The following is a 21,486-nucleotide window of genomic DNA, read 5'->3' on the forward strand; positions in this document are numbered from 1 at the left end:
AGCAGCCAAATTCAGCATGAAGTTGTCCTCATTCAGCAACCACTCTGCTGCTTCATCCTAATCCCTCGAATTTTACGACTAGATCTCTTGCTAATGCTTGTTCAGCCTACAACATGGGGACTGATTTTCTTAGCGGCTTCTCTCTATATTCCAGAAATGTTAGTAGTGTTTAAGTATTTTAGGTGGGTGAAAGCAACTCTGATTCACAGCCACGCGTTGCTAGTGCATTGCATTACCCTGCTGTCCTGTTTCTTTCGCTGCAGCTGGGGGGCTTGCTGGCAGCGACAGAATCCCCTCTTTTTTTCAGAACTGTATCCAGGCGGCATTATATTCACGCAGCACATGGGGTGTGGTGGTCTTCCTGTGCCACGCAAAAGTGGCATCCCTGCCCATGGATCTGATGGCTCCAGAGTACAGGGAGTAGACGCCGCATCATCTGTTCCTTTTCCTGTTACGATGCATGAATTTACTTTCTTTCTACTAGAAAGTATTTGATCAGATATCTGTTGGTTGAAGTTTAACAAACTTGGAATGTTTTTTGCACAAGGAAAGTGTATTGTGTTAAAGCAAAATTTCAGCCAAGCTTCCCAAGAAGGACTCTATTTAAATAATCCTCTTTCCTCAGTGGCTGGCACAACTCTTAATAGAACTATAAACTCTTGTGAGGTCGTCTTTGTATATTAAAAAAAAAAAAAAAAAATTCTGAATAATTAGGGCACCTTTTTCTCTAGGTGACTGACAGTCTCCCTAACTCTTTGCTGAGATCACTCTGGGTGCTTTCAGGATAGACCTGTCGGATCTGTCTTTAGGGAGAGATAGGCAGGTGCTGAACCAAAGATGGGAGAAAAGAGGTTTCGTTCATGTTTAGACATCACCGACTTAATGGCTGGTAGGCTGGGAAAAGGAGAGCAGTTCTATTCACTCCTTCTGGTAGCTTTCTTACAGTGGTACTCCAGGTGAAAGTGAAAAAGCATTGCATAGCTGTTCTGCATTTGTATATTTCTTTCATCAGATTGTCCTAGCCACTTTTTTTTTTTTTTTACTTCCAAAAGCCGTGTCCAGTTGTAAGGCTATTTAGTGGGATTAAATCTCTTTCACATGGAGACACGGACATAAAGATCTAAACATGATTACCCTTGAGGAAAGGTGGGGTAAAGGAGCTATGATAGACATTTAAATATCTCCAAGGTTTCCATGCACAGGAGACGGGCTTCTCTTTCCAGCAAGGAGGCTCTGGAACAAGGGTGATGGCCACGGGACAAGCCCCGGGGATCTCTGGGGGATGGGCAGACTGGATCAGAGGCCTGGTCTCTTTCTGCCCTTGAGGATCCTGATGGGCAGAGCGTGCGCAGCCGGCGAGCTTCATTTTTGTTCTTTTTCGTTTACAGGGCTGCCTGACAAAGCTGCAGAGCCGGCTCCAGCTGTTCGTGGTCTTTCTCTTTTGGGCCTCCATCGCTGCAATTGCTTTGGCGGTAAGTAGCGCTGACGCTGGCGCTTTTCAGTCGTGGTGTAGGTGGAGAAAGGGATATGCAGGGTCAATCTTTGTCTCTAATGGCCACAGAAGGAATTGATTTTTGTGGTAGTGTTTTTACCCCCATGTTCCATTGAAAGCACCTCGCTCAGATAAATGCATTTATTTTTGTTCTATTCTTTGGCCCCCATTTCCACACGCTCTCTGGTCCAAGAGCTAAAGGGTCACATCCTTGGTAGTGCAGTTACCTGACCCTCGGGGCTCGTCCTTCTGGATTTCTGCAGAAGTAGCTGTAGACTTTCACCTTTTATTAAGACTGTGATGGACAATGTGGCTGCTTATGTGACCTGCCTTGCCTACTGCAGAGTGTCCTGATCACAGGGTTCAGTAACCTGTTGTAGTTCTCCACTGATAACACATCTTCATAGCCATACTTGGTGGGTGTTACCTGATTATTTATGTATTTGATCAGAAGACGTGACTTCCCAACAGTGACATTTTATTTTTCTTGATTTAATATTATTTATATATTGTTTTTATACACAAACGTAGTCAAAGCAGTTTACGTTAAAACACGCATAATAAAATACTAAATTCATAAAAATGGTTAAAAGTAGAAGTAAAATAAGTGTAAAATCTACAAAACAATACATAACAAAAGTAAATCGGATTAAAGGGGTGACGGGGAGTGGGTAGGCCCAATCTGAATATCTTTAGGAAGGCTGCTGGGGTTGCCATGGACCTTATCCTGCAGTGGCCGCAGACCCCCATCCCGTGGCGGCTGAAGAGGAGGCCCTGAGATGAGAGAAGTGTGTGTATATGGGGGAGGGGAAGAGGACAGAGAGATCCTGAAAAAGGAGTTAGGAGAAGACCAACAAACGGGGGGGGAAGAGTCTGGGACCAACAGATTAGAAAATTAAAAAGATCAGATAAAAGTATCCAGGTATGTTTCGAGTTTGTAGTGTTTGGAATGTGCATTTCTATATGTGTTTGTCTTTTGCTCTTCATTATGCCATTATTTTTTGGTATTTTCATTTCAGGTCTTTGCGTGTTTGTTTCCTATTTGTAGTCCCTTATTTTGTATTGGATAAGCGTTAATGATTGATCTCTTTTCTGCATGTGTGACCTGAGGTGCAGTATTTCGGCTGGCGTGTAGTTTCTCTGGAGGGATTTGTAGCAGTCTGGCTTGTTCCGGTTCCCCAGTAGGTGGTGTAAGCAGAGTTGTTCACCTGTATCAGGTGTTCTCCAAGGACTAGCAGGATGGTAGTTCCCACAAATGGGTGCTGTCCAAGCAGGACAAAGTGGGAAACCACACAGTGCTGAAAGCACCACCTTTGCCTGAGGCAGCCGACCCACAAAGGGCTCTAGGCAGGAAAAGAGTTGGAAACCCATAGAAATGACTGACACACAAAACTCCAATACGAAGCAGAGTCGCCTAAGGCAGGGGCAGGATATGAATGTCAGTAAGAAACATACTCTGCATCATGGGAAAACATTACAAGCAGGGCTTTGGATCAGTAAACCCTGACAACAGTGGGTCTAGAACCTCCTGGATATCGGAAAGTCTAGAGATGCAAACAAGAGAAGAACTCTTGGATGAAAACAGTTTCCTTCAGTGTTGCAAGACAACCGAAAAACCAACCAGGGCCCAAGAGCTCCCCTGAAAGAAACTGCGGTACACTGGCCTCTGAAGGACAGAATGCATCTGCAGAAATGTGCCCCAAGTTTGGGCAGAAAAACCCACGCAACGCTTGGAAGAATAATCAACAACGGCAGGGTCTGGGACAGCACCAGACATAGCTGACCATGCAGGACACCATCGAGAGTTTCAGGGGATGAAAGGCAATCCCGGAATGGGATCACTAGCCCAAACCCCCAAACAGAGAGAAATTAGGCCTGAAGCTCACCCACAGTGCATCCCGTCTAGGGCAGGGCTATCCATCCTATCTACAGGATAGTTCAGGTGAGCAGGAAGGCACTTTAGCTTTTTTCACTTCACTGGGTTGCCAAAGGCAATACTGGCCAAAAACTTGGCAAAAACAATAAGGGAAAAGAATGCCCTAGCTTTTCCTCTCCTCCCCATTCAAACTAGAAGTCAGAAGGAATGAAGAACACAAGGAGGCAGAGACCGCTGGACTGCAGGGGTAAGAACAAGTCGCTAGGTTGTATTCCCAACCCCAAGCAAATAACTCTCTGCCAATTCCAGTAGGGAGCCCTCGGCCTGCTTGGAACAACTGAAACCGAGAGTGAATCCACCAAGGGAAGAAATCCAGAAACACTCCACCAAGACACAGGAAGCCAAGGTGCCACAAATGCAAACCTCTGTAGAACAGGATTTCGTCGCTGGCGTGGAAACCTAAGGGTACCAGAGCAGGGAAGTGTGATCACCAAACTTGGCTTAGGTATTACTACCACAGCCATGAATACATATACTTCCCCCAAGGAAGCATAGGCTCCAGTAAATGGAACAACTGTTGCATGAACCAGGACTCTCCTGTCTGCAGACAGAGTTCTCCCTAAAATGGGGACGTATAGCTTGTAAGCCACCGTGACCAAAGAGTAGCACCTCTGAAGGGTCCTATGTCCCCCCACTCCCTTTGCCATGGATATAGTGAGAGGTTGGAAGGCATAGGGTAACGCAGGCAAGAATGACTGCCCATTGAGCTCAGCAAGGATCCAAAGGTAACTCCCAGACTGCAGAAACCCTAGTCTTTACTAGGGAGCTACCATGAAGAGAAGACTCCTAGTATGACAGGGAGACCAAATCTGGAATGGCTCCCTCGCGAAATAGTCCTCTTGTGCCTCAGGACGATGTAAGGAGAGCACTACCACCCGACCGGCTCTCAGATCCCATGAGGAACAGAGTGACTGGCAGTCAGAAACAGTGACATTTTCTTCTCTAGGAAATGGAGAACAAGAGCTACACACTGAAGGGGTGGACAGCCATCGTCCAGGGGAGAACGCATAAGGGTCACCCTGGAAACAGTTGGAGCTTCCCTTCCTGAAGGGACAGGAAAGCAATGGGAATCGGGGCCTTCTGATCCTGAAAAACCTTCCAAGTCTCCAGGTGAAAGTTGGGTTACAGTCACTGAGGTTCAGAAGCAGCCAAATTTGTTACTTGCAGCTACCCTCAGATGGGTAGGCCACCAAGGAAATCAACAGAAGGACCCCTAACAAATCTTGCCTAACACATCTGCTTCATTTTTTTGAAGAGGTTAATAAATATGTGGATAAAGGTGAACCGGTAGATGTAGTGTATTTGGATTTTCAGAAGGCGTTTGACACAGTCCCTCATGAGAGGCTTCTAAGAAAACTAAAAAGTCATGGGATAGGAGGCGATGTCCTTTTGTGGATTACAAACTGGTTAAAAGACAGGAAACAGAGAGTAGGATTAAATGGTCAATTTTCTCAGTGGAAAAGGGTAAACAGTGGAGTGCCTCAGGGATCTGTACTTGGACCGGTGCTTTTCAATATATTTATAAATGATCTGGAAAGGAATACGACGAGTGAGGTTATCAAATTTGCGGATGATACAAAATTATTCAGAGTAGTTAAATCACAAGCAGACTGTGATACATTACAGGAGGACCTTGCAAGACTGGAAGATTGGGCATCCAAATGGCAGATGAAATTTAATGTGGACAAGTGCAAGGAATTGCATATAGGGAAAAATAACCCTTGCTATAGTTACACAATGTTAGGTTTCATATTAGGAGCTACTACCCAGGAAAAAGATCTAGGTATCATAGTGGATAATACTTTAAAATCGTCGGCTCAGTGTGCTGCAGCAGTCAAAAAAGCAAATAAAATGTTGGGAATTATCAGGAAGGGAATGGTGAATAGAACGGAAAATGTCATAATGCCTCTGTATCGCTCCATGGTGAGACCGCACCTTGAATACTGTGTACAATTCTGGTCGCTGCATCTCAAAGATATAGTTGCGATGGAGAAGGTACAGAGAAGGGCAACCAAAATGATAAAGGGGATGGAACAGCTTCCCTAAGAGGATAGGCTGAAGAGATTAGGGCTGTTCAGCTTGGAGAAGAGACGGCTGAGGGGGGATATGATAGTTCTTTAAGATCATGAGAGGTCTTGAATGAGTAGATGTGACTCGGTTATTTTCACTTTCAAATAATAGAAGGACTAGGGGGCATTCCATGAAGTTAGCAAGAAGCACATTTAAGACTAATCGGAGAAAATTCTTTTTCACTCAACGCACAATAAAGCTCTGGAATTTGTTGCCAGAGGATGTGGTTAGTGCAGTTGGTGTAGCTGGGTTTAAAAAAGGTTTGGATAAGTTCATGGAGGAGAAGTCCATTAATGGCTATTAATCAATTTTACTTAGGGAATAGCCACTGCTATTAATTGCATCAGTAGCATGGGATCTTCTTAGTGTTTGGGTAATTGCCAGGTTCTTGTGGCCTGGTTTTGGCCTCTGTTGGAAACAGGATGCTGGGCTTGATGGACCCTTGGTCTGACCCAGCATGGCAATTTCTTATGTTCTTATATACCGATGATACATTTACCCAGTCCATATTGAGGTAATTGAAATCTCCCATTATTACCGCACTACCAATTTGGTTAGCTTCCCTAATTTCTCTTAGCATTTCACTGTCCGTCTCACCATCTTGACCAGGTGGACGGTAGTATACCCCTATCACTATAGTCTTCCCCGACACACAAGGGATTTCTACCCATAAAGATTTGATTGTGCATTTAGTCTCATGCAGGATGTTTATCCTGTTGTACTCTATGCCATCCCGGACATAAAGCGCCACACCACCTCCCGGGTGCTCCTCTCTGTCATTGCGATATAATTTGTACCCCGGTATAGCACTGTTCCATTGGTTATCCTCTTTCCACCATGTCTCTGAGATGCCAATTAAGTCTGTTATTCACTGCTATACATTCTAATTCTCCCATCTTACTTCTTAGACTTCTGGCATTAGCATACAAACATTTCAAAGTTTGTTTTTTGTTAGTATTTTCATTCTGCTTTTTAATTGATAGGGATAAGTTAGAATTTTTTAGCTCAGGTGAGTTTTTAGTTACAGGCACTTGGACTTCTTTTCTTATTATAGGAACCTCACTGTCAGGATGCCCCAGTTCTAATGCATCATTAGTATCCTTTGAAGATATCTCCCTCCGAACCATGCGCTGCTCAGCGACTGTCTGCTTTCCTCTTTGTTCTAGTTTAAAAGGAGATAGAACAGCTTTTAAAGGTTAGCGCCAGCAGTCTGGTTCCACCCTGGTTAAAGTGGAGCCCATCCCTTCGGAAGAGACTCCCTCCTTCCCCAAAAGGTTCCTAACAAAACTGAATCCCTCTTCCTTGCACCATCGTCTCATCCACGCATTGAGACTCCGGAGCTCTGCCTGCCTCTGGTGACCTGCGCGTGGAACAGGGAGCATTTCAGAGAATGCTACCCTGGAGGTTCTGGATTTAATCTTTCTACCTAAGAGCCTAAATTTGGCTTCCAGAAGCTCCCTCCACATTTTCCTATGTCGTTGGTGCCCACATGTACCATGACAGCCGGCTCCTCCCCAGCACTGTCTAAAATCCTATCTAGGTGACGCGTGAGGTCCGCCATCTTCGCACCAGGTAGGCATGTTACCAGGCGATCCTCACGCCCACCCGCCACCCAGCTATCTACATTCCTAATAATCGAATCACCAACTATGACGGCCGACCTAACCCTTCCCTCCTGGGCAGTAGGCCTTGGGGAGATATCCTCGGTGCGAAAGGACAATGCATCACTTGGAGAGCAGGTCCTTGCTACAGGATCCTTTCCTTCCTGCAACAGTCTAACTTCAGTTAGTCAGCCAGAGTGACTCACTGCTCTCTTGATTAACAATTGTTAGTACCTAATCAAATCAATCACTCAACCGTAACACTTCAGTTAGTCAGCAGGACACTGCATAACAGGCTGCAAAACTGGGCTCTTTGGTTGAAAACCGGGCAGTTGGTCATCCTAATCATAGGCAAGCAGGAGGGGAGGCTGTCTTCCAGGGCTCTTGCCCGTGGAGACTAGTTCCGATGAATGGTGTGGTTCTTGATCTATTCACTGTCCGAACCTCCATCGATGCCAATTAGTTGGTGACATGATATGGAACTCCTGCTCGGTTAGAACTCTGGCAAATCCCCTGGCTCTGTGGCCTACATGGATCACCTACGGACTGCATTGTCAGGACTGCTGGTACCTGACAAAGGTACAAAAACAGACTGAGCAAGAAGGACACAGATACTTAATTGCAGGTGCAGTATTTATTTAATAAGGGATCGTATTAGGCCCACCATGTGAGGGGAAAAAAGGAAAAAGAAAAAAGAAAACTACCGTAAGGGAAAGAAAAATAGCTGCAGCTCTAGAAAAAATCAGTTGCAAAAACTGTGAGGAGAGAGCAAAGCTGAATACAGTGACCCACATGGCTCCCGTGACTACACGGCTCCGCGGAAGAAAAGTGAGGGATTCTGCCTAGGGGGCGGGGTGATGATTGTAGCTGCACGTGCTCAGTAGGCCATGTTTGAAAGCTCTAGAATCTTTGAGACCAAAGTTCCGGACCGGGCTCCATCCAATGATGTCGCCCATGTGTGAGTACTACCATCCTGCTTGTCCTCGGAGAATTAGTGTTCCAGGACCTGGTATAATATTTGTATTGCTGCCTTTTCATAGGCAGGTTGTTGCTGTTTTGAGTCCTGAGTTAGTGTTATGGTATGGTCTGGCAAGTTTCTAGGAGTGTCTTTTTGCAGATTTTTGTGTTAATTTGCAAGTGTTTGGCAGCGGAGGGAGTATTTTGCTGTTTATTGAGGAAACAGAATTTGAATAGGTTGGTTGGGGTTTTTTTGTTTTTGGGTTTTTTTTTTCCCCCCATGTTGGCCTAGTTCTGCTCTGCAACCATTGCAAATCTTCAGTTCTTATTGCTATTTTATTGTAGTTATGATTTTTGCTTTTCTCCAGAGCATTCATAAAAATACATTTGATTGGATCTGATGTTTGTTCCTTGTTTGCTTTTTTTTTTTTTTTTTACATGATATTCTTGTGTATGTATTTAATTCTGTTTTATTTTTTTATTTTTATTTTTTTAAAGAATAACACAAGTACATGACAGAGCAGAGTCTAGTTCTTTACCCGCAATATTAAGGACCAAGAAACAAATACTCATCAGAAAACGGGCCCCTCCCCCCAATTGAGTTATTTCCTTAACACAATAAACATCTTATTCAGCACCAAAATCCACAATTAGTCATCTAATCATTTATAAACTGTAATAAATAAATTAAAATAGATTAATGCATTTTTAATGTTAGGAACTGCTTGAAATAACAGCTAAAAATATTTTAAAGTGTCACAATGCATGACGGCTGTTGCAGACTACGTAAAAATTTGTTGTCCGAGTTCTAAGACATCAATATTGTTGAGCATGTTCGTTGATAATTCTGGTGGGGGTTGATGAGTTTTTTTGGACTAAGTTGATTTGAGCAGTAACTATTTTGTCTAGGCTGATAATTTTATTTTATGATTTTTAGTTTAACTTCCTTAGGCCTCAGTATTGGCAGTAGAAAAATACTAAATGAGTACAACTAGCAGGGTTCGGACTTGCATGTCTACTTCTCACTCATGTTTAACCTTGTGACCCCCTCCCCCACAAACAAAAATTTCAGTTCTGGCTATGCCACTACTCCCATGCTGTCTAGAGCTTTCCCCAAAGTTCACCTTGCTTAATGACTTCAAAGCTGTTGAGACAATTCTCTTCAGCCTTGAATTGTTGGCTTCCAATGCATAAAACCAGAAATAAATCTCTTAAAGACCCAGCAGTGGTATAAACCTCAACCAGAGACCACCACCTCCTTCCAGTTGCCTAACTTTAAGCTCAGGAACCTGACCTGGATAGCCATGCTCTGTCACTGTACCCCATAGTCATGAACTCAAGGTGTTGGTGAGTAAGCTGCTTTATTCCAAATTGCTTACCTTTTTCTCTAAGAAGAGCATTGTAATAGTTGCATAACTCACTCCCTTCCCCTTCTTGGGCGAATTTTCAGTTCTCTTCTCTTATTTACCACTGCCGAAAAGAGCGTGAAGGTGGTTAGTCTCATTGTGTCTAATGCCACCAGGATAAGGGTTTTTTGGTTTGGTTTTTTTCCCTAGAGCAGGATCTGGTTTTTAGGATATAAATATACATTTGATCTAAGAGTCAAGCGGAATTGTGTATTTTGGATCACTTGAGAAACAGATGGGGTTGCAATCCTTGAAGACCCATAGTGAATACCTTGGGGCTAGACATTGGTCGAAGAATCCTTCTGACCAGGCTCATGACAGGTCACAGAACTCTGAGCAGGCTATTAGTATTAGATCCTCAATATGGAAAATGTTGATAAATTTTTTTATTTCATATGGGATCTATATGATTCTGTGTATTATGGGTACTGTATGTCCCATATTTAACAAATCGATCCTCTTTGTTTCCACGTGCTTCGTAGACTTCATCCTGCTCTAACGTGTTTTTTTTTTGCTTTGCCGTAGGTCCTGGCTGCAGCCAGCGACGGTGCACTCATGGGGCAGCATCCGTTCCAGGACTACAGAATTCTGGATTCCGCAATGTTCACGTGAAACCCCCTGGCATGGCTGCTCCTTCAGACAGACAAACATGATTGCGTTCTCCCTGAAAATGGGTTGATGACTTTCTTTTTTTGAGTTCGCTGCATTCAGACCCAGGCTGTTGCAGATGAGTCCGAATGGCGCTCTCCATCCAGAATGACCTGAATTCCCTTTGTCCTTTCATAGACCGTTAAGTTTCAGAATTTTGTTAGCATTCTTTCTTGGCTTTTACAGTTTGGGTTCTTTGTTCCCTTGTGTTATGATTTATGAAGAATATTTAATTTGCAACTCTTATTCCACATCGAGGCGTTTCTCTGATTTGCTTAATTTCCAATACAAGTTTAAAGATTGTTATAGATACGAGGTATACAAACTTGAATAATACAGTGATATTTTTTGGAATTATATTTTCGTTGCCTCATTAATAATCTTCAGTAGTTGATTTCTTATTCAGTTTCTTTGTAGTTGGTCATACTTGTTCAGCTCCTCATTCTTTTTGCAGCATTGAAAAAAGGCATGTGATTGAGATGGTAGGGTTTAAAGCAATAGTATTAACTAAAATGTGTATTTTTTTTATTTAAACAAAAAAATAGCATACACTTTTTTTAAAAATTGCATGGTATTGAAACAACTTCTCCCTTCCATGTTGATTTCTATTTAATTGTTGAGACATGTTTGTTCTTTTTATCTCATGCCCTCTTATAAATCTAAAGTAATTTTGGAGGTTCAGTTGATCTTCAGCAGAATCCCCCTGTAGGGATTATATCAATGCAAGGAAAAGCGATTTCATGTAATCGACAGGATCATGGTCTGGTATATGGCCCAAAAGAGATGGAGAGTCTTACAGGACCCTGCCCACTCGGCACATTTCCTGCTTCATGACTGACTGAGCTATGCATTTCTTTTTTTTATTTTTTATTTTTTTTATTTATAGTTTGAGTTTCATAACATTTACAATGAAGGAAATTAAGGGTTACATATCAATTTGCAAAAGGAAAAAATACAAAAAGTAAAAAATTGTTATCCCCAATTTTTAGTCCACTTTATCTGGGAAGCCACATAAGAAATAATAAAGGTAATACGTCTAATTATAGAACATGTGAGTAGATCCTTATTTGACCAATTAATTAACCCATCATGTAGGCTGTTCATGAACCCCAGATCCCTCCTTATCTAAAAAATACCTCCAGGTGGTCGGGTTGTAGAAAAACAAATTTGTTTTTTTGATGGAAAATAATGCATTTACATGGGAATTTGAGGAAGAATGTAGCCCCAATGGCTAGAACTCTTCCTCGCTTTGCCAAAAAGTGCTTCCTCCTCACCTGGGTAGGTCTAGAGACATCAGGGAACACTTGGACAGTTTTACCACAGAATAAGAAATTTTTATTCCTAAAATATTTCTGTAGAACAAGATTCTTTTCAATTTCTAACCCAAAAACTACTATTAATGTTGTTCTAGTTGTTATATCATCCCCAGATGCTTCTAAAAAAGATGTCAAATTGGGGCTTTTATCAATTATTTCATCCAACTCACCCTCATTTACTTTCCCATCTCTTATAACTAGATATATAATAGATATTCGATATCAATAAATCACTACTTATACCCAACACTTCTTTAGTATATTTTTTAAATAACTCTTGTGGTGACAACAATCTAGTATATGGAAAGTTTAAGAACCTTAAGTTCTTACTTCGGATATTATTTTCCAACATTTCAAGATTTCTATATATCATTAAAGAGTCCTTAATAAATGCATTCCCACTCGCTTGTAAAGAGGTAATTTAATTACTCATCTTGTCTACAGTTTCCAATTGCTCTATCCTCTTCCGATGGTCGTCCACCTTTCCCTTAATCTCAGCTGTAAAAACAGTGGATTGAGTCATGGATTGAGAGTCTCTTTTCCATTTTCATTACAGCCTTCCATATATCTGCCAAGGAGATGTTCTCCGGGTCTGCCAATTCAGCTTCCCCTTCCATTATTCCAGCACAAGGCATAGGCTCCAATTCTCTGGTGCCTCCCTCTACTGAAATTGGCATTTCAGTAACAGCGGTGGTATTAAGATTACTTACCACCCCATTACTATGGTCCTTGACGGGTCTTTGGTCCTGGACGGGACTTGCGCTCATCCCAGACGAGAGAGATAATTCCTGAGCAGTCTCTCCAGTTTGCTGACTCCCTCTATGGATTATATGACTATCCATAGGGCCTTTCATCTCCTTAGAGGCTGGGGTAGACTTTATTGGTTTTATCTTCCTTTTCTTCCCCATATGGAGCTCTCCTCAAATTTTCCTCCAGGGGCGCGCCCCTTTGGGGCGCAGCTTTGGCACGCTAGCGGCTGCGCGCCGCTGTGCTGATCTTTTTATAGCACAGCCTCGTCAGCTTTTAATGACGTTGTGTTTGGGAGGCGGGTTCAGCGACTCTCCGGTATGGTCCCCCTCGTCCTCTCAGATCTCTCTCACCAGGAAGGCTTCCGAGCTATGCATTTCTGATCAAGGCCTTGACAGGATGGGCCTCTAGCGAGCTCATCTGGGAAGCAAGCCTGAAACCACAGTTTTATATTTGTGGTACCTTTTTTTTGTAATTTCTATGCATAGCTAATACTTTTTTAAATGTAAAACGGCCACTAGATTGTCATAGAGAGAAGGGAAACATCACTTAGCTTGTGAAGAATATATTAAAATAGTAAATAACCTGGAGAAGAGTAGATGTAGACTGAGTCTGGAAGAGCTAAGGGGGCCTAGCTAGCTTTTTACCTGACCAGACCTCTTATCCTGGAGCTGGTGCAAATGCTGACATTCTGGCTGCTGTCTCCTTTTAGAAAGTATCTAATCAGGACCACCTTTCCCTTGCCTAATTGCAATACTAAAGTGGTCATTGCCCAAACATCCGGCCTCTAGATCCTCTGCGTAGCTTGCCAGGCAGCCTTGGCTACCTGTCTGCCTTTCCACTAGCCTTTCTAGTTAATTATAGTACTTTAGCTTGCTAGACAGACCAAGCTGCTACTTTTAACTCTGTCATCACACTATCCCCTAGATTAATCAAAAAGTGTTTTTAAGGCATTGATAACGCCTGTGTTAAGAAAAAGGGGCGTGTTTATGGAAATTTACTGCTTTGCATGGGTAGTATTTCGTGGTGAGATAAACTTAGCGCACCCTGTGCTAAAGGAAAATTAGTTTCTTACCTGATAATTTTCGTTCCTGTAGTACCAAGGATCAGTCCAGGACACCTGGGTTGTGACCCCGCACCAGCGGGTGGAGACAGAGCAAAACTTGTGGGCGGAGCCATATATAAGCCCCTGTGCCAGTCACAGCCCCTCAGTCATACGTAATGTCAAAGCAGCAATGCAACCAAGTAACAAACTGGCTAGAAAAATTCAAACTAACATCGAAAAAACTCCAACTTGAACTGGGCTCCCCAACCGGGAGAGCTAAAACAAGCGAACAGCAGAAATTAAGAAATTATGAGCGGACTCTCCGTTACTGTAGCGAAGCCCTGCGGGTGGGATCCTGGACTGATCCTTGGTACTACAGGAACGAAAATTATCAGGTAAGAAACTAATTTTCCTTTCCCTGTACGTACCAGGATCAGTCCAGGACACCTGGGATGTACCAGAGCAAACCTACCGAGGGTGGGAAGCAGAGAGTCCCGCTCGGAGTACCCTCTCTCCAAATCCCCCGGAATCGGTAGCCCGGACATCCAATCGGTAATGCCTGATAAAGGTATGCATGGACTTCCAGGTAGCCGCCCTGCAAATCTCCTGAGGCGATACCTGTGAAGCTTCTGCCCAGGACGCAGCCTGGGAACGAGTCAAATGAGCCCGAAGACCCACCGGAAGCGGCTTACCCTTTACCAAGTACGCTGAATCAATAGCCTGTTTAAGCCAACGCGCAATCGTTGTGCGGGACGCTGCGGCCCCTTTCTTTGGCCCTGAGAACAAAACAAACAGATGGTCGGTTACCCGGAACGGATTAGTAACCTCCAAATAATGAAGAAGAGACCTTCGCACGTCCAGCTTTCGCAGTTCTTTGAACTGGGGATCAGTGGACTCCCCGACCGTGAAGGCCGGTAACTCCACTGACTGATTGACGTGAAAAGATGACACCACTTTAGGAAGGAAGGAAGGAACCGTCCTCAAGGATACTCCGGAATCGGAAATCCGCAAGAACGGTTCCCTACAGGACAGCGCCTGCAATTCGGAAATACGCCGAGCAGAGGCAATTGCCACCAAAAACACCGTCTTCAAAGTAAGGTCCTTAATAGTTGTACGCTTCAATGGCTCAAAAGGAGCGGAGCTTAGAGCGGAAAGAACCCAATTAAGGTTCCAAGACGGACAGGGGGGACGCAATGGAGGACGGAGGTGTTTTGCCCCTCGAAGAAAATGGGCAATATCAGGATGAAGAGCCAGGGAGGTTCCTTGGACCTTACCCCGCAAACAACCAAGAGCCGCCACCTGGACCCGTAGCGAACTGCACGCCAAACCTTTGGTCAGACCGGCTTGAAGAAACGTGAGAATATCTGAGACTGAAGCAGAAAAGGGATCCAACCCTCGCTGCACGCACCAATCCTCAAAAACCGTCCAGACCCGGACATAAGCCAGAAACGTAGACTGTTTCCTGGACCTCAGCAAAGTAGTTATCACCGCGTCTGAGTAACCTTTTTTCTTCAGACGATTCCTCTCAAAAGCCATGCCGCGAGACAAAAGTGATCCGCATCCTCCAAACAGACGGGGCCCTGACGTAGGAGCCCCGCGAACCCCTGGAGACGAATGGGTAATGACACTGACAACTGGATGAGATCTGCGAACCACGGACGACGTGGCCATTCCGGTGCCACCATGATCACATGGAACGGGTGCAACTCTATGCGCCGAAGAATCTTGCCTATCATCGGCCACGGGGGAAACACATAAAGAAGTACATCCGTCGGCCACGGAAGTACCAGCGCGTCGACGCCTTCTGCTCCCCGTTCTCGACGCCGACTGAAGAATCGTGGAGCCTTCGCGTTGTGCCATGTGGCCATGAGATCCATGTGAGGAACTCCCCATGTCCTGCAGATGAGCCGAAAAGCTTCGTCCGCCAACTCCCACTCTCCGGGATCGAGGTGATGACGACTTAGAAAATCTGCCTGTACATTGTCGACCCCGGCAATGTGAGAGGCTGCTATGTTGCTGAGATTTTGTTCTGACCAGGTCATCAAGAGCTGTGCCTCCGCAGCCACCTGTGGACTCCGCGTCCCTCCTTGTCGATTGATGTAGGCTACGGTGGTTGCGTTGTCCGATAGTACTCGGACCGCCTTTCCGCTTAGTAACGGTGAAAAGGCTTGAAGAGCTAGGCGGACCGCTCTGGTCTCTAGCCGGTTGATAGACCACTGTGTTTGAGACGCTGTCCATAGCCCCTGGACCGACCTTCCTAGGCAAACTGCTCCCCAGCCGGAGAGACTGGCATCCGTGGTCACTACCGTCCATTTGGGTACCAGCAGGGACACTCCACAAGATAGATGCTTGGAGTCGAGCCACCAGTAGAGGCTGGATCTCGCTTGGCCCTCGAGTGGAAGAGGCAGGAAAAATTCCTCCGAGACCGGCCGCCATCGGGATAGTAAGGACGACTGCAACGGCCTCAGATGAGCGAACGCCCAGGGAACCAAGGCTAGAGTAGAAGCCATCGAACCCAGGACTGTCAGATAATCGCAAACTCGGAGTGTGAAGAGAGAGCAATCGCCGCACCTGAGACTGTAGCTTGTCCCTGCGTTCCTGGGACAGGATCACTTTGCCGTGCCTTGTGTCGAATAGAGCTCCGAGGTATTCTAGGGTCTGAGTCGGTTCCAGTTGACTCTTGCTGAAATTGACCACCCAGCCTAGAGACTGTAACACCTGGAGGACTCTGGCAACTGCTTGCTGACACAGAGGCTTGGATTTTGCGCGAATCAACCAATCGTCCAGGTAAGGATGAACCAGGAGACCTTCTCGGCGTAGGTGTGCCGCTACTACCACCATCACTTTTGTGAACGTGCGAGGAGCGGTTGCGAGACCAAACGGTAGCGCCCGGAACTGAAAATGTCTCCCCAGAATGCAGAACCGTAGGAATTTCTGGAACTCCGGCCGAATTCCCACGTGCAGGTACGCCTCCGTGAGGTCCAGAGAGGCCAAGAATTCGCCCGGCCTTACCGAAGCAATGACCGAACGAATCGTCTCCATCTTGAAGTGAGGAACGCGTAGGCATCTGTTTACGCCTTTGAGGTCCAAGATCGGCCTTGACGTTCCGTCTTTCTTTGGGACTATGAAGTAAATGGAGTAACGGCCTTCGCCGCGCTGATGGATCGGGACCGGAACGATAGCTCCCAAGCTTTCCAAGCGCCGGATGGTGTCTAGCACTGCCGCCTTCTTGTCCGGAGCTTTGCAAGGAGAGACTAGGAATTTGTCTGCTGGAATTCGAACAAAATCTAATGCGTAACCGTGTCTTATCACGTCGAGGACCCACTGGTCCGACGTAATTCTGGCCCAATCCTCGAAAAACAACGTTAACCGTGCCCCGACATTTGGGATCTCGTGCAGAAACTGAGGCGAGGATTGGGCCGACCGCATTTCATTGCGGCCCCTTGTGACCTCCCGCGGCCGAGGTTCCTCCCTGTTTGCCGAACCGCTTTCCTCGAAAGGATTGCTGCCAGTGAGGAGTCCGAGAGGAAGAAGACCTGTACGAAGGACCCGAGGAACGTGGCGGACGTGATTTTCTGGAACCACGGAACCGTGACCTGGAGGAGAAGGAGGACCGTGGTCTGTACTTATCCTCGGGCAATTTAAACGCCCTGTTCTCTCCTAGGGAGACCATTATGTCATCCAACTCTTTGCCAAACAGTAGCTTGCCTTTGAAAGGCAATGCCCCGAGGTGAGCTTTAGAAGAGCCATCCGCTGACCAGTTCCGTAACCACAAAAGGCGACGTGCCGAAACGTGCCGAAACGGACGCCACCATGGATCTGGCAGAGGTTCGCAATAGATCATGTAGAGCATCTGCTCCATACGCTATTGCCGCCTCTAGTCGATCAGCTTGAGACGCCTCCTCCGGGGATAGACCAGCATTCGCCTGAATTACTTGGGCCCAGCGCAGGCTAGCCCGCATTGCAAAGTTAGTACAGATGGCGGCCCGCACCCCTAGGGCGGAAACCTCAAAAATCTTCTTAAGCTGTACTTCCAGCTTCCTGTCCTGGATATCCCTGAGGGCCGTCGCTCCCGTAACCGGGATGGTAGACCTCTTTGTCACCGCCGAGACTGCAGAGTCCACCTTCGGAAATCTGAGTAGGTCCAGTGCATCTTCAGGGAGTGGATATAATTTATCCATGGCCTTACTAACCTTCAGTCCCAGTTCTGGAGTATCCCATTCTCTAAATAAAATATCGGTCGAAGAAAAATGAAAAGGAAAAGCCACTGCCGGTCCTGTGAGACCTAGCAGAACCGGATCCATGTTGGCTTCCTGACGGACCCCCACTGGCGGAGCCTCAATTCCTAGTTCCTGAAGAATGGCCGGAATCAAAGGGGTCAGCTCCTCTCTACGAAAGAGGCGGACCACTTTGGGATCATCCCCTTCTACGGCCTGAGCACCTTTGCTCGCTCCGGGCTGAGAGAGGCCGTCCGCCGCTGTTCCATCGGCCCCCTTCAGGGACTCTTCAGCGGAATCCGTATCTGTTGCAGTAGAAAAATCTGACTCCGAGTCCTGAGGGACGCCCCTCAGAGGTCGCTTCCCTCGCGGGGGATGACGAGCGGATCCGTCAACTTCCTTAGTCTTCCTTTTCTTTGGGGCGTGCTGGCCAGAACCCCCCTCAGGGGCCCCTCTACGCCTGCGTTTACTGCGCTTAAACTTAAGAACTTTGCGCAGAAGAAGTGCAAAATCTTCAGAAAAAGAACTCGAGTCTGAAAAATCGGGTCCGGAGCCCTCCCGGGACTGAGACCCCTCCGGAGCGACCCCCCCCCCAGCACGACCTGACTGCGGAGAAAGCGCGGGAGGCACGGCAGAATTTCCTGCCGGCTCCCGAGAAATTTCCCTGCCTGTTGCCAAAATGGCCGCCACTCCCGCGCTGAGCGGGAAAAGATCTTGCTGCTTGTCAGTGAGGACACTGGCAGGCGGTGGCGAACGCGCGGTCCGAGAACGGGCCCCCCGAGACGCCCCCGTCGAGCCTTCTTCGCCCGGGATACACGAGGCACAGAGGCCTTCCCTCGAGAGACGCGCGCGCGCCGAGCTGCAGGCCCGGCAAGCAGAGCCTCGGGGCATAGCGGCGAAAAACGCGGGAACACAAGCAAGAAAACGGCCTGACAGAAAAAAATAAAATTGAAAAGAAAATAGCACCACGAGCACCCCCTTGCGACCTGCGCCTCCCCCCCGACGAAAACGGAGCGGCAGCGCTAAGTAGCAGAGAGCCGGCACAAGAAAACAAACAACAAAATATTTAAACTTTTTTTTTTTTTTTTTTTTTTTTTAAATTTCCTACCGCTTGTCGCTGTCCACAGTCCTGGAGCCCTGTTGCAAGAGGGGTGAGTGAACCGGGCTCCCCGGTGTCAACCCCTAACGCTGCTACTAGTAAGCCGGGTCCTCGACCCTAGCAGCGGCCTCAACCAGGGGGGGGTGGTCCCCTCAGAACCTCGCAACCCCCCTGGGAGGCAGGGCAGACAGGACACCACTCACTAAAAAACAACCAAATTTAAAAGAAAATGAAATTTAAGAGAGAAAAATCTGAAAAACCTGACTAACTACAACAATCAGTGCAGGCAGAGGCTGTGACTGCACCTGCACCACCTGCTGGAGACAGAGTAAGACTGAGGGGCTGTGACTGGCACAGGGGCTTATATATGGCTCCGCCCACAAGTTTTGCTCTGTCTCCACCCGCTGGTGCGGGGTCACAACCCAGGTGTCCTGGACTGATCCTGGTACGTACAGGGAATCCCTATTTTTACTTCTGAGAGAGAGACAGACTATTTACAAGACCCTCATAGTAAAGTATTTATATCTCTATAGGAGGGCCACCTAATAGATTGAGGTGAGGTGTTGGTGGTGGTTTAGGGGCCAGTTTATCATGCAGAGTGAGACGTATGAACAGCACAGTACACCTTGGTGAAGATTTGACGTCATTTGGAGTGAGGAAAGTCTCACAAAGTTGAAATTTTGTACTATGTTCTCTCACCCTACCTTGATGGTCGTTAACACCCTAACGCATTTTGATGAATGACCCGGTAAACTTGAAGTAGCTGCCATTATTAGTGAGCCTTCTCTTAGGTCACCTGTGTAGTCTGCTAGGCAGCCCTCGCTACTAGTTAATTTTACAATCATAGCCCGTTAGATAACCTGGCATGTGGATGTCTGTGTTACTGATACTTAAATACATATTGCTAGATTGTCCTTTCTACTTGCTTTCATTCTAGCAACCAGGCACCCTCTGTGCTTATCCCAAGCCCTCTTAAAGTCCATTATGGTGTTTGTCACCAGTCCTCACCCCTTACCAGCAGGGCATTCCACCCTCTTTAGTCTACCAATATCTGAGCCTCCTAGTCTGACCCCTCTATTCTAGAACATCCTTTCACTTGAAAGAGGCTTTCTTCTTGTGCGTTATTGAAATATCTGAACAGTATTACAATTGAAACATTTTTCCATCGATAAGTAGAGCATTTAGCCATGCATAGTGGGTGACATCATCCGTGATGTCACAAAGGCAGAGCTATTCTCTTAGCTCGAAGAGCTTTGAAGTGCACATGCCCTCGGGTTCCTGCGCTCCTCTTAAATTTTAGTTTTCCGCGGTTACTACACGGACATGCAGCTACTCTCGCCCTGACAGAAAATGTAAAACTTCAAAAAAAATAAATAAATTTCGAAAAATAGAACATAAGAAAATGCCATACTGGGTCAGACCAAGGGTCTATCAAGCCCAGCATCCTGTTTCCAACAGTGGCCAATCCAGGCCATAAAAACCTGGCAAGTACCCAAAAACTAAGTCTATTCCTTGTTACCATTGCTAATGGCAGTGGCTATTCTCTAAGGGGTAGATTTTCAGAGCCCTGCTCGCCTAAATCCGCCCAAAACCGGGCGGATTTAGGCGAGCAGGGCCCTGCGCGCCGGGAAGCCTATTTTACATAGGCCTCCCGGCGCGCGCAGAGCCCCGGGACTCGCGTACGTCCCGGGGTTTTCGGAGGGGGGCGTGTCGGGGGCGTGTCGGGGGGCGGGCCCGGTCGACGCGGCGTTTCGGGGGCGTGTCGGCCGCGTTTTGGGGGCGGGTACGGGGCGTGGCTACGGCCCGGGGGCGTGGCCGCGCCCTCCGTACCCGCCCCCAGGTCGTGGCCCGGCGCGCAGCAGGCCCGCTGGCGCGCGGGATTTACGTCTCCCTCCGGGAGGCGTAAATCCCCCGACAACGGTAAGGGGGGGGTGTAGACAGGGCCGGGTGGGTGGGTTAGGTAGGGGAAGGGAGGGTAAGGTGAGGGGAGGGCAAAGGAAAGTTCCCTCCGAGGCCGCTCCGATTTCGGAGCGGCCTTGGAGGGAACGGGGGGAGGCAGCGCGGCTCGGCGCGCGCAGGCTATACAAAATCGATAGCCTTGCGCGCGCCGATCCCGGATTTTAGTGGATACGCGCGGCTCCGCGCGTATCTACTAAAATCCAGCGTACTTTTGCTTGAGTCTGATGCGCAAGCAAAAGTAGGCTGTTCGCGCGCCTCTTAAAATCTACCCCTAAGTGAACTTAATAGCAGGTAATGGACTTCTCCTCCAAGAACTTATCCAATTCTTCTTTTTTAAACACCACTATACTAACTGCACTAACCACATCCTCTGGCAACAAATTCCAGAGTTTAATTGTGCGTTGACTAAAAAAGAACTTTCTCAGATTAGTTTTAAATGTGCCACATGCTAACTTCTTGGAGTGCCCCCTAGTCTTTCTATTATCTGAAAGACTAAATAACTGATTCACATCTACCCGTTCTAGACCTCTCATGATTTTAAACACCTCTATCATATCCCCCCTCAGTCGTCTCTTCTCCAAGCTGAAAAGTCCTAACCTCTTAGTCTTTCCTCATAGGGGAGCTGTTCCATTTCCCTTATCATTTTGGGAGCCCTTCTTTGTACCTTCTCCATTGCAAGATGCCAAGAAGCCCAGGTTTCAAATTCTGTTTCTGCGGCAAAATTGTCGGTGACCGGGCATAATTTATTGCTATTTATTCCTCTGTCCCGACCATGATCAGGCTGCGTGCAGGGACTGTGGTAAAATGTCCCCATGGGCCAGAAGACAAAGGAAGGAAAAAATGGAGAGGATAAGGCAAACATATGCCCCCCTCCCCGACAGATGATCGTTCGACCAAGTAGTCTCCGGGTAGGCAAAAGCCCCGATCAGAGGCCCCTCGACGTGCACACTCTGCCTCGGAAGGCCATGCGCACATAGTGTGTCGGCGTCCACG

General features: G+C 46.7%; 1 protein-coding gene across 1 annotated transcript in view; it reads left to right on the forward strand.

Moving 5' to 3' along the window:
• The window catches only part of LOC115096373 (tetraspanin-3-like), a 37,697-nt gene extending 26,542 nt beyond the window's left edge, over nt 1-11,155 (forward strand). The window contains exons 6-7 of the mRNA XM_029610877.1: nt 1,389-1,472; nt 9,988-11,155. Coding sequence (XP_029466737.1) covers nt 1,389-1,472; nt 9,988-10,074 — 171 coding nt within the window. The 3' untranslated portion in view covers nt 10,075-11,155. The remainder of the gene's footprint in view (nt 1-1,388; nt 1,473-9,987) is intronic.
• Nucleotides 11,156-21,486: the final 10,331 nt, after the last annotated feature.

Source organism: Rhinatrema bivittatum, chromosome 8 (genome assembly GCF_901001135.1).
Source record: "Rhinatrema bivittatum chromosome 8, aRhiBiv1.1, whole genome shotgun sequence".
Classification (NCBI taxonomy): domain Eukaryota; kingdom Metazoa; phylum Chordata; class Amphibia; order Gymnophiona; family Rhinatrematidae; genus Rhinatrema; species Rhinatrema bivittatum.